Genomic DNA, 12,196 nt, shown 5'->3' with positions numbered 1-12,196 from the left:
CAAACTGTGCATTAACTACAGTTTAGTATATTAAACAATAATAAAAAAAAAAAAAAAAAAATAGAATTAGCTTAATTCCTTGGTCAGTTCTCTTGTTTTTTCACTATATGAGAATGGGTTTTATTTTTGAAAATTAATTAGTGTTCATAATCTGGTGCAACACTGTAATTTAGAACTGATCTTTTCAATATGGTTAGATTATCTTATCTCATTGTTTTTTTTTTTTTTTGGCAGCAATGATGTAGTTTTTATTCTGTTTAAATTGTGTTAGAAACATTTTGCTCTGCCTTTTTTTTTTAGTTGATATATAATTTTTCAGATAAATAAATATAGGCTGAGTTCATTTGACCTTTAAAGAGGAGATATTTTATTCTTGTCCCTGAAGCTAATTTACCCAAGCAAGCAGCAGTGACAAACATGAAAACAAATAGTTATTTGAATATTTATTTCACAACTGTTATTTATATCTGTAATAAATAACAGATATAAACTGTATATAATTGTATATTTGCAGAAACTCATATGAAAAAAAAAAAACATTATCAGTGCAGTTTAAAGTAGGTCATTATAGAAAAATATTTCACTTGGCTACATCTACTTCACTCATTACTGTAGAATTTCCTTACATTTAATGTTATTAAACTAACATTAACTAACTATCTATCTGATTAAACACGAATAGCATTAACTAATGCTATTCTTTTAAAAGTAGACTTCCTATTATAGGTCATACCCAGAATAATAGACTTTTACTGCATTGCTAATTAGTACTAATAAAAAGGCTTACTTTTTGCATCTAAATATATTTACAAAATGGGTTAGTGCCATTGCACCGTGTTTTGTTTGTAGTGAACTGCTGAAGTAGTTAATTAGCATCATTTTAATTCTATCTCATATTGTGAATACCTTCACAATGAGTTGCCATGATAAGCAATAATTACTTATTGCTTATCATGGTGAAGAAATAAGTAATGCTTCACCAATGGAGAAGACTAATGTTACTTATTCCTAATAGAACCCAGGTGGCACTGTTTTGAGGCTTGTTGGCCTCTTTTCAGTGGGTGGGCAGGTATCCTGGCGCAATCGTGACAATCCAGTTATGAAGTTTAACTCCGCAGTATGAGAGATGCCTGATGGTGTGTAATAGTATAAACTAAGATGATTATTTTGCGTAAAGCATGAGACTACACGTAAGGTTCACTAGTGAATGGGTTAGTGCCATTGCACCGTGTTTTGTTCATAGTGAACTGCTGAAGTAGTTTGCCACTACGAACAAAACATGGTGCAATGGCACTAACCCGTTCACTAGTTAGTGAATCTTACATGTAGTCTCATGCTTTATGCAAAATAATCACCTTAGTTTATACTATTACACACTGTCAGGCATCTCTCATATTGTGGAGTTAAACTTCATAACTGGATTGTCACAATTGCAATGCCCCATGGTACTTACCCGCCCACCGAGGAGAGGCCAACAAGCCTTCAAATGGTGCCATCTGGGTGGTGGTATATGCTGAGAATAAGTAACATTAGTCTTCTCCATTGAAGCATTACTTAATTAAGGTAGTGCAATATGGCAACTTGTTATGAAGGTATTCACAATATGAGATACAATTAAAATGATGCCAGTTAACTACTTCAGCATTTCTCTACAAACAAAACATGGCACAATGGCACTAACCCATTCACTAGTGAATCTTACATGTAGTCTCATGCTTTATACAAAATAATCGCCTTACATTAACAAAATGGATATATTGAGCCGAAAAGGATTATAATATCAGTTTAATGACAGTTATATATGCTATCATTAATAATCTGCCTAAAACTTTACATAAGATATAAAGATACATGATGAAACTGCATTGTTATAGCTGCTGTGTGTGTGCGTGTGCGCTTGCACCCAGGAACATGTGCACTTCGCACATACTCCTATTAGGCATCTGTAATGATTACACTGAACAACAAAAATTGGGTTATATCTTGTGTTATGGGCATGGAAGTAAGTTTACTTTATAGATTTTGGGGTGCTAAACATGGAAATAGTGCTTAAAATGGCAGATTGGCTCTTTTTTTTTGAAAAAAGTAGTTTTCCATATTTATACAAGGTATTTTTTTAATTTATAATAGCAGTAAGATGTAGCTACAAACATACATGTGTATCAAACACAGGACCTTTTCGCCTTTTGCTTGTATTCAGCTTCAGGAACATCCCTTTTCACCATCCAACAATAATCAGCTAATATGGCAGCACTCCATTTGCTTTTGTAACTCTGTTCAATTGTTGCGATGTCTTGATGGAAGTGCTCGCCATGTTCGTCATTGATGGCACCAGAATTTGGCATGAAGAAATCTAGGTGCAAGTGCAGGAAATGCATCTTCAATGACATGTTTTACCCCAGTTTTTCGTAAGAAGTAATGAGGTCGTCCACAACCTGCCTGTAGTAGCTGGCTTTAACATTGCCTTGAAAACCAGTTGGAACATTTCGAAAGGCTTTCCACGCTGATTTCTCACTATCACTAAGGGCACATTCACACTGTTCGTCTTTGAAAAGTTGCCTTATTTGTGGACCAGTGAAAACACCTGCCTTTAGTCTTCTCTGTACTAAGTCTTGGGAATTTCTCTTGCAAGTACGTGAATGCAGGGCTGTTCACTTCCCGAGCCTTCATGCAATTTTTGACGAGCCCCAGTTTGATGTGGAGTGGTGGAAGCAAAACTTTATTTGGATGTATCACAGGTTCAAATGCTACGTTCTTCATTCCTGGTGTTAATGATTTTCATTGAGGCCAACTCCTCTTCTCGTAGTGCATATCCTTGGTACGACTCTCCCACTCGCAGAGAAAGCAGCAATACTTAGTGTTACCTTTTGTAGTCTTAATAAAATGGTGATTACCTTTAAATCACCACATACCTGCTACTCATGCTTCTGATACTGTACACCTAAGGGAATGTTCTCCATGTTTGCATATGTTTCTTTTTTGTGTACAGCATGTGCAAGAGGTATTGAAGGCAGCATATTTCCATTGTGTAATGATACAGCCTTAAGGCTAACTTTAGAAACATCTATAAATAATCGCCATTCTTTGGGAATGTGCCTCATGTTCATTGCTGCCATTTGACCATCAACATCCTTACAAACAGTGAATTCACCTTCTGTTCGATAGAATTTATCATAATCTTTATTTTGAAGACAAAAGTTATCACTTTTACTGAATGATCTAGATGATGCCAGTATTGCAGCCTCAAGGCCAAAAGCTTTGCCTTATTCTTTGGCAGTTCAAGATCCCTGATAAGGTCATTAAGCTCACTTTCTGTGATCTCATGTGGTTCAGAAAGATAAAGGTTTGGGCAAAATGGTGGATCTTTTGATGCAGATCGTTGCTGTATTTCGTGTATATCAAGTTGAAGTTCATCAGTGTCTCATCGGAGTGTACAGAAAAATGGTTGGGCTGTTCAGGAATAGGTAATACTTCACCCTGAAGTACGGGACTAATTGCAGATGGTATATTTGGGTATGTCACTGTCCACTTTTTCTTCATTGTCATACCTTTTCTAATAAGAGGTACTATACAGAAGTAACAGTCTGTGATTTGATTTGTTGGCTCCCTCCATATCATGGGCACTGCGAAAGGCATAAAACAACTCCTTCGATTCACCCACGCATTGTTTTGATGAACAGGTAGTGCAGTGTATGTGTGGAGCCCAGTTCTTGTCCTGGTAGCCTACTTTACACCCAAAGTACAAGAAGTAGGCCTTTTTTTTATGTCTTGAGTTAAGGGATGCTTTCCTAACCACACTCTTTGAGTAGACTGGAGTTCAAGCCCCTGACTGCTGAATACGGTCGATCTGCCAACCCGCACTGGACCAGCGTGGCAGATTATGGTACATTTCTCTCAGCATGAATTGTTGAGGAGGCTTCCATCCTGCAGTGGGGTGATAATGGCTGCACTTTACCTTTTTTTTTTTTTTTTCTCAAAGCTAACATGACTTCTCCACATACGTAACAGCCTCTTCACATTTTACGGGGCATATTAATCTTACACGACACAAATACAGGCATACCTCGGTTAACGTTACCTCTGATAACGAAGCTTCGATATAACGAAGTCCGCAATTTCAAGCCCCATTTAACATAAAAAAAAATATTCCAGTTTAATCACCTGAAATCTAAACAAATTGAAGAAATTACGGAAACCTTTGATGCTTCTCGTGGTTGGTTCGAGAAATTTAAAAAACGGGCCAGGATTCATAGTGTAAAATTAACAGGAAAAGCTGCAAATAAATTTCCAGAAAAACTAAAGGAAATAATTGAACGTGAAAATTTTCCACCAAATTTGGTGTTCAGTGTTAACGAAAGCGGTTTGTTCTGGAAACGGCTACCAACAAAAAGCTTCATTTCTATTGAAGAAAAATCAGCTGCTGGGTTTAAAGCAGCCAAAGACCGTTTAACGTTACTCTTTGGATCAAATGCCTCTGGCGATTATAAATTAAAATTGTTATTAGTTTACCATTCAGAAAATCACAGGGCGTTAAAAGGTAACATAAAAATGAATTTACCTGTAATATGGAAAGCAAATAGAAAAGCGTGGGTTACCAAGGAGTTATTTACTGATTGGTTTGTTAACCACTTTTGTCCTGAAGTAAAACGGTATTGTCAAAAAAACAACTTTGAAGAAAAAGCTCTTTTGTTGTTAGACAATGCTCCGGGACATCCTACTGATCTTAACACGTTGGACACATGCATTCCTGTCAAAGTTGTTTTTCTTCCAGCAAACACAACTTCCCTGATTCAACCATTGGATCAGGAAGTAATAGCATCATTTAAAGCTTATTATCTGCGTCGAACATTAAGCAATTTAACTGAACTAGAGGATAAAGAGGAAATGACAGTTAAAACTTTTTGGAAAAACTACACCATTAAAAACGCAATTGAAAACATTGATAGTTCTTGGAAAGAAGTCACCAAGCAATGCTTAAATGGAGTGTGGCGCAAAATATGGCCAGAAGTTGTACTAGAAGAAGAAAATAACATCCAAGAAATTAGAAATGAAGTTATCCAGATGGCTCAATCAATAGGTTTCGAAAATGTCGATGAAGAGGATGTTAGAAATTTATTGAATGGAGAAGATGATGGTTTTTCAGTGGAAGATTTAGAAAACCTTGTTAGCAACAAAGACAAAGATAATGAAGACGAAGTTAAAGAAGTTCCTGCTGAAAAAGTGTTAACAACCAAAGATTTAAAAAGGTGCTTAAATGACATTGAAAACGTTTTAAATTTTTTTAGTGAAAATGATCCTGATTTAGGAAGAAGTTTTATTGTTAAGCGATCAGTGTTAAATGCAATAACTCCGTATAGGCAATTGTTAAATGAAAGAGAAAAAAAGCATAAGCAATCAACTTTAGACTCCTATTTTAAAATGTGATTTCACTTTGTATGTAAGTTGACTGTTTATTTAATAAAACTTTTCTTTGTTCGAAAAAAAAGCTTTTCATTTTCTTTAGGTAGGAACGTATTCCTATTCTGGCCATAGTATTTTTACCTCTGAAAACGAAGTTTCGCTTAACGAAGTAATTTCGTGGAACGCATCCTATTCGTTATTCGAGGTATGCTTGTACTGCACAAAAAGTAGGAATCTTGCAGCGAACAACTGCTAACTGAGAACAAATCACCCAGTACCTAGACGTGTTCGAGGATTACTGCAACACAGTTGAAGATGCATATGAGGTGACAAGAACTTATTGCGTAATGCAGGGCAAGGTGACAGTTGCTGATTACATGGTAGTACTGAAATTGCAATGTTGTCATTTAGTTTGCTGAGAGCCATTGTTGATAATGTAGAGTAACTCGCTAATATGAGACCCCGGCTGTAATTCGAAAACAAGTGTACAATCAACAAATTGTAATGTGATTTTTTATATTCAGAAGCATAAATTTAGTCAAGATTGGGAATTTTTGTTTTTGTAACATTTTATGTGTTGATCAGTGTTATCATTCCTGATGAATTCAACTTAAACATGTTTATTTAAGTTGAAAAAACTTACTGCTGATTTATCTTAAATCATTTTGAGGGTTTAGTGTCAAACAATGTTAACTACAAAATTGCATTTTATTTTTGTGATAACTTTAGTGATAACTTTACTTTATACAAATAACAATGCATATCATATCATAGAACTGTATCTCTGTAGTACTTTACAAGTTAGCTTAGAAGTATATTTCTGGTAAACCATGAAAATGTCAAATGACTTTTTTTTTTGTTAATTACAAAAATATCAACTACAAAATGATTTTTTAGTTAACGTTGTTTGACACTAAACCTTCAATATTTCCTCCTCTTTTAAGTAAAAAAAATGAATAAATTACCTGACAGAAAAGTTTGCATCTGTGAGTGTAGTGGATCAGAATCTAAAAGAAAGATTATTTAATATATTTAGTGATGGTGGAGTCACATTGGTTTCAATTTTGAGGAACATTTGGACTGGAACATTCACTGTTGTACCTCTTACCAGGCAAGAATCTAGTGGGAAATTCTGAACACCTGATTACTGAACACCAGAACACCAGATCACCTGAACACCAGATCACACAGTCAACCCGTAATCACCTCCGTGCTTCCGGATGTCAGATCCCACGGTTTTACGGCCTACCGAAAGTGCACAAAGAAGACACACCACTGAGACCAATTGTATCCTGCTGTGGATCACCGACTTACGAGCTGTCTAAATTTGTCTCGAGACTTCTTTCTCCTCTGGTTGGCAAGACCACCCACACCGTTTCCAACAGTGTTGAATTCATAAAGAGGATTCGCACTGTATCCATCTCGCAGAATCAAGTTATGGCATCGTTCGACGTCATATCGCTCTTTACCTCCATCCCTGTGGAACGCCATTTCTTGTGCAAAACAACTCTTGGACAATGATAGAACCCTCAACGAAAGAACTGGTCTCACACCCGATGACATTTCCGCCGCCCTCAGACTGTGCTTAACAGGGGGTGCGATCATATTTAATGACTCAGTCTACCAGCAGATACATGGCACGGCCATGGGTTCCCCGGTCAGCTCAGTCACAGCAAACATCGTGATGGAGGAGTTAGAGGGACGTGCGTTTGCACACGCACCTGATCACATCGCCTTTTGGTGTCGCTATGTTGACGATGTGTTCGTGGTCATCCCTAGAGACTCAGGTCAGCGACTTCTATCATACCTCAACTCACTATCGCCCTTCATAAAATTCACGATTGAGCTGGAGTCGAACAACTCTTTACCATACTTAGACACACTTGTCCGACGTGAAGGCACATACCTGAGGACTACAGTTTATCGTAAGCCCATGTGTGCTGGCCAGTTTACCAACTTCCGGTCAGCACACGCGCGAGGCCACCTCCTCTCCACGGCCCGAACCTTGCTTACTCGCGCCTGGACACACTCCAGCTCCGCTGATGAAAGACGCAAAGAGGTCACTAGGGTCAAAGTAGACCTTACGAGGTGTGGCTACCCCATTGACGTCCTCGACAGGTGTGATCTACAGACACGTGACATCGTGACGACCAGCTACAACACCAACAGTGACGAGCCATCCACGAGGGCATTCATCCCATACTACCCCAACCTGTCACAACAGATCGGTAGAATCCTGAGAACGCACGGAATAAAGTGCATCCAGCTCCCAGGCAGGAAACTGCGTTCTTTCATTTCCAACGTGAAAACACCTGTCCCCACCCTTCTGCAGAGCGGTTTAGTCTACCGCATCTCTTGCCGTGACTGCACTAGCTGCTACTTCGGAGAGACTGGACGTCGACTCGAGAAACGTCTCTCGGAGCACAAAAGAGCGATCCGTTTAGCGGATATAGAACACTCAGCTATCGCCGAACATGTCTGGACAACCCACCACGACATCGACCCACACCGCGATGTCGTGGTGGTAGACAGATCCCACCATTACCTAAAGCGTACCTGGTTGGAATCATTAAATATAAAATCTTCGGATAAATCCTTAAACAGGAACAGTGGTTGCCAAGTCAACCCGATCACAGAGTCAGTAGTTCTGTCATTGGACAAGCGCTGGCCACGTCATCATGCGTCACAGCCACAGACGTCAACAAACAATTAAACCTCGCGTCTCACGCACCTGGCAGTGCACATCTTCATTCCAACTGCCATTCATGTATTTTAATTCTGACGAAGGCTACCATATAGCCGAAAGCTCATATATTTCTGCTTTATCTGTACGCTCTGTGTTTAAGCCACAATAAAATTCCTCACCTGATTACTGTTTTTTTATGAATTTTACAGAGTGATAAATTTTCTATTTCAATATGAAATGCAACTCATATGCAGACATTTTTAATCGGTTGGTGGAAGACAACCTAAAAATTTTGCTCTTTGAGACTTTGTTCCAGCCCAAAATTCATTCATTTGGAATCAGTTGGGATTTAGTCACATACCTTGAATAAGTGTAAAAACATTTCAAAGGCTGTATATATTAAATGTTGATGCATTATACCAAAAGACTGAAGCTTCAACTGCTGTTAAAGGTGATTAGACCTGACTCCTTACTATGTTAGTGTCTTTTGTTACTAACTATACAGTTTGTTAAAAATTCCTATTTATTTAACCATAATTTGCACTCTTTTTAAATTTTTATTTATTTCTATAATTTTTTTTTCAAGCTTTAAGGTATACAACTGGAGATGCAGAATGGAAAGATACTGCTGCCAAGCTGACAAACAGTCTTGTGAATATCAGGTTCGTGTATGTTTAAGGACTGAAAATTATTAAATTTTATTTAAAATATATTTATTCAAGTTGAACAAAAAAGTTGATTGTTGAACTTGCATTAAAATGTTTGGCAAAAAAATAAACTTTGCATTTATCAAGGGAAACCACATGTATGTAAATTCTCTCATACTTAGTTCACTACCGATTCTTTGTTCTCTCTTCGGTAACAGTATGACTAGGCCCTAGCCATCAGAAATTCTGTACTATTTTTATGTACTGGTGCATAGTGTAGTTTGTAAATTTGACCTGTGTACATTGCAATTGGGAACAGGCAAAGATTGTCCCTATGCATCAGCACATCTAAAAATGGTATGTCCTAGTCATGTTCCTGCAGGGTAAATTTTATAAAGGAGGAAAATCTGTTTAAATAACTCAAAATGTTCTCTTTTTGTTTCCAGGGAATTAAAAAATATCATCCATGAATCATTTGCAGCCTCAAATTTATTAAGGTGAATCTCCTTAAACTTTCCAACTCTTCCATAATTAGATTAGCAAGATGCACACTAACCTCACGCCAAACCATATATCTCTTTGTACATTGTATTATTAGAAACAAAGGTGGTACTGTTTAAACAGGAACTCACGTCTTTTTGTAATGTGTGGCTCTGCAATGTGGTAGATTGATTTCTATTGGATTACTTGGAATTTGCATGCCAGGATGCATATTATATCAAATATTTGCCTTCAATGACAATTTTCAGAATAAAATATTCATGAAAAACATTTTGTTCCCTTAATTTTGTCGATCAGTGTAGATGTTATCATTCAAATTTGGTCTTTCCTAGTTCTTAAAAAAAAAAGGCTTTGAAACTTGTTAAAACTAAAACACCTGAATAAGACTATTACCACTCCTAAATCTTTTAAGCCAAATTCTTCTTTCAGTCATAGGAAAAGTTATGAAAATTATTCTTGTTGCTCATGTAAATTGCAAATGTGAATCTAAAATTTATTCTCTTGTTGTTGACAATATGGATTTAAACATGGTTGTGGTATACAATGAATGCCATTGTTAAACTTGTAAACATTATTCAGAGTTCTCCTTGTAAATACTTGGTATATTTATAGATATTTTGAAGGCGCCTTTGACAACATTCAATGAGACAGTATTCTATAAAGACTCTGATTCTGAAAATGTTCTTGTTATATCATACTTTGAGAATTTATTTTATTGACCATCAAAATGTCATTTGAATCTTTTTCAAATGAGAAATTCAAAATATTTGAATCAGTCTACAAAGGCTGTCCTAAAGGCTTTCTCTTGGGTCTAGCAAGCTAGACCCAGGAGAAGAGAGCATAGGGCTTAGGAGTATGATGTTAGATGAGGGCTGGCCCAGAATACTGGACTTATTTCTGAAATCACTTATTCTGATAACTGTGTGTTGCTGATCCCAGAACCTTCTCATTGTGGCCTTGAGCAAACTGCCAGCGATGTTCCTGCAGTACGACATGGTGGTACTTAGTTCATAAATTGATAATTTCAAAGAAAAAAAAAAAACTAAAATGGTGATGTTCAAAGGCCACTTTTCTTGTAGTAGACCACCTATTGTAAAACTCTTGGACGAAACAATTCAGTATTCTCCTACCATTAAATATTTTGGCCTGTTATTAGATTAACTTTTACCCATCATGTTGTTAATATTAAATAAAAAACTAAAAAATGTATTGGATGATTGCTAATGTAATCAGAATTAAATGGGGACTGAAAAGAAAAGCCACAAATTGATTTTCAGCTCTTTTTTTGTTTCTATCATCTACCACTTCCCTTTCTTTCTAGTACCGTCAGCAAGTTATCTTGCTGGCAAGGAACCAGAAAGTTCTGCTTTTTTAGTAACCACTGTTATCTATGAGCCAACCTAAAGTAACTAATGATAGATTCATCAACTGGGTGATGCTATTTGATTAAAAACTATATCAGTTACTTGAGGTCAGCTCATGGGCAACATATTCATTTCTGAAGAACCTCATCATCATCAGCCATTTTCAATCCACTGCAGGATGAAGGCCTCTCCAGCAACTTTCCAGTTCCTTCTGTTTTGTGCAATGGCCATCCATTTACTACCCACAAACTCATGAATTTCATCTATCCATCTCCGCAGTTGTCTTCCAGGTTTTCTTCTAGCTCCTCTTGGGTACCGTTCTATTATTTTCTTAGTCCATCTGTCATCATGTCTTCGAGCTATGTGTCCTGTCCAAGACCATTTTAGTTCTTTAGTTTTGATAAGGATGTCCTTTACTTGAGTTTTGCTGCCTAATCAATATGTTTCTCTTCTTATCTAACAGTCTGACTCTCAATATAATTTGTTTCATTCTTCGCTATGTAGTTCTCAGCTTCTCTTCCATTCTTTTGGTGAGTGCCCAAGTTTCACTTCTATAAGTCATGAGGTGGGGAGTATACATTGGTTCATTATTTTATGTTTCAGACAAACTGGGACATTGCTCTTCAGTATGTGACTATATTTCCTGAATACTATCCATCCAAAATTTATTCTTCTCTTGACTTCCAGCCATTTATCATTATTACAGCTAATAACTTGTCGCAGATAAGTATATGACTCCACCTTTTCAATTACTGGTCCTTCAATCATTGTCTCTTTCTGTGGCATATTTGTTCATCATTACTTTTGTTTTAGCCATATTCATCTTTAGTCCAAAATCCTTACTAACTGTGCATAACTGATTAAGATTTTAATTCTTTGGGATTAGCATTAGCATTAGAGGCATTTGATGCAAGAAAGCAAGCTTATGCAGCATCAGCCAAAAAAAAAAAAAAAAAAAAAACCCCACTTCCACTTCACCCCTCTGTTCGTTCAAAATACCTGTCCAGCTGAGCCTTAAACTTATTTAGGCTATCAACCTCCACGACAAGGGATGGAAGTCTGTTCCACCAACCAACCACCCGCTGGCTAAAGGCAAATTTCCACACGTCTACCCTACATCTGTCTTTCCTCAATTTGAATTTATGCCCTCTCAGGTGATTATTCTGAGCTAGAGGAAGAATCCCACCAGCATTGAGCATGCTCAAACCATTCAAGGCTTTATACACCTCTATCAGATCACCTCGCTGGTGCCTAGTCTCCAGACACTGTAATTTGCAAAACTTAAGCCTTTCTTCGTAAGAGCACCCCTTTGTTCCATTCACTAATCTTGTTGCCCTTCTCTGTACTCGTTCCAGCAGCTCTACATCCTTCTTGAAATGAGGCCTCCAGACCTGTATACAGTACTCTAGGTGTGGCTTGACCATTGCCTTATACAATGGAATAATCACCTCCTTATCCCTGCTGGAAAAATTCCTGTATATCATTGACAATACTCCATGATCTACTCTTGCAGCCCGTCTGCACTGCTCAGAGAACTTCATATCTGCCTGCACAACCACCCCCAAGTCCCTTTCATTCTCTACCACTGTCAGTGTAGT

The 12,196-nt window shown here is 37.3% G+C and overlaps 1 protein-coding gene across 4 annotated transcripts in view; it reads left to right on the top strand.

Annotated features, from left to right (window-relative positions):
- Window positions 1-12,196, top strand: part of LOC150078282 (armadillo-like helical domain-containing protein 3) — a 405,573-nt gene that overhangs the window by 320,864 nt on the left and 72,513 nt on the right. For all 4 annotated transcript variants that reach the window (XR_016547653.1, XM_090385517.1, XM_090385515.1 and 1 more), the window contains one exon: window positions 8,673-8,748. Coding sequence is in view for 3 of the 4 variants with exons in the window: in XM_090385517.1 (XP_090241643.1) it covers window positions 8,673-8,748 (76 nt within the window). In the remaining variant the exon portion in view is untranslated. The remainder of the gene's footprint in view (window positions 1-8,672; window positions 8,749-12,196) is intronic.

The sequence above is a fragment of the Mastigoproctus giganteus genome, chromosome 11 (assembly GCF_048544385.1).
Source record: "Mastigoproctus giganteus isolate SK-2022 chromosome 11, ASM4854438v1, whole genome shotgun sequence".
Taxonomy (NCBI): Eukaryota; Metazoa; Arthropoda; class Arachnida; order Uropygi; family Thelyphonidae; genus Mastigoproctus; species Mastigoproctus giganteus.
The sequence above is the reverse complement of the archived record's forward strand: the minus strand, read 5'-3'. Positions and strand labels throughout refer to the sequence as shown.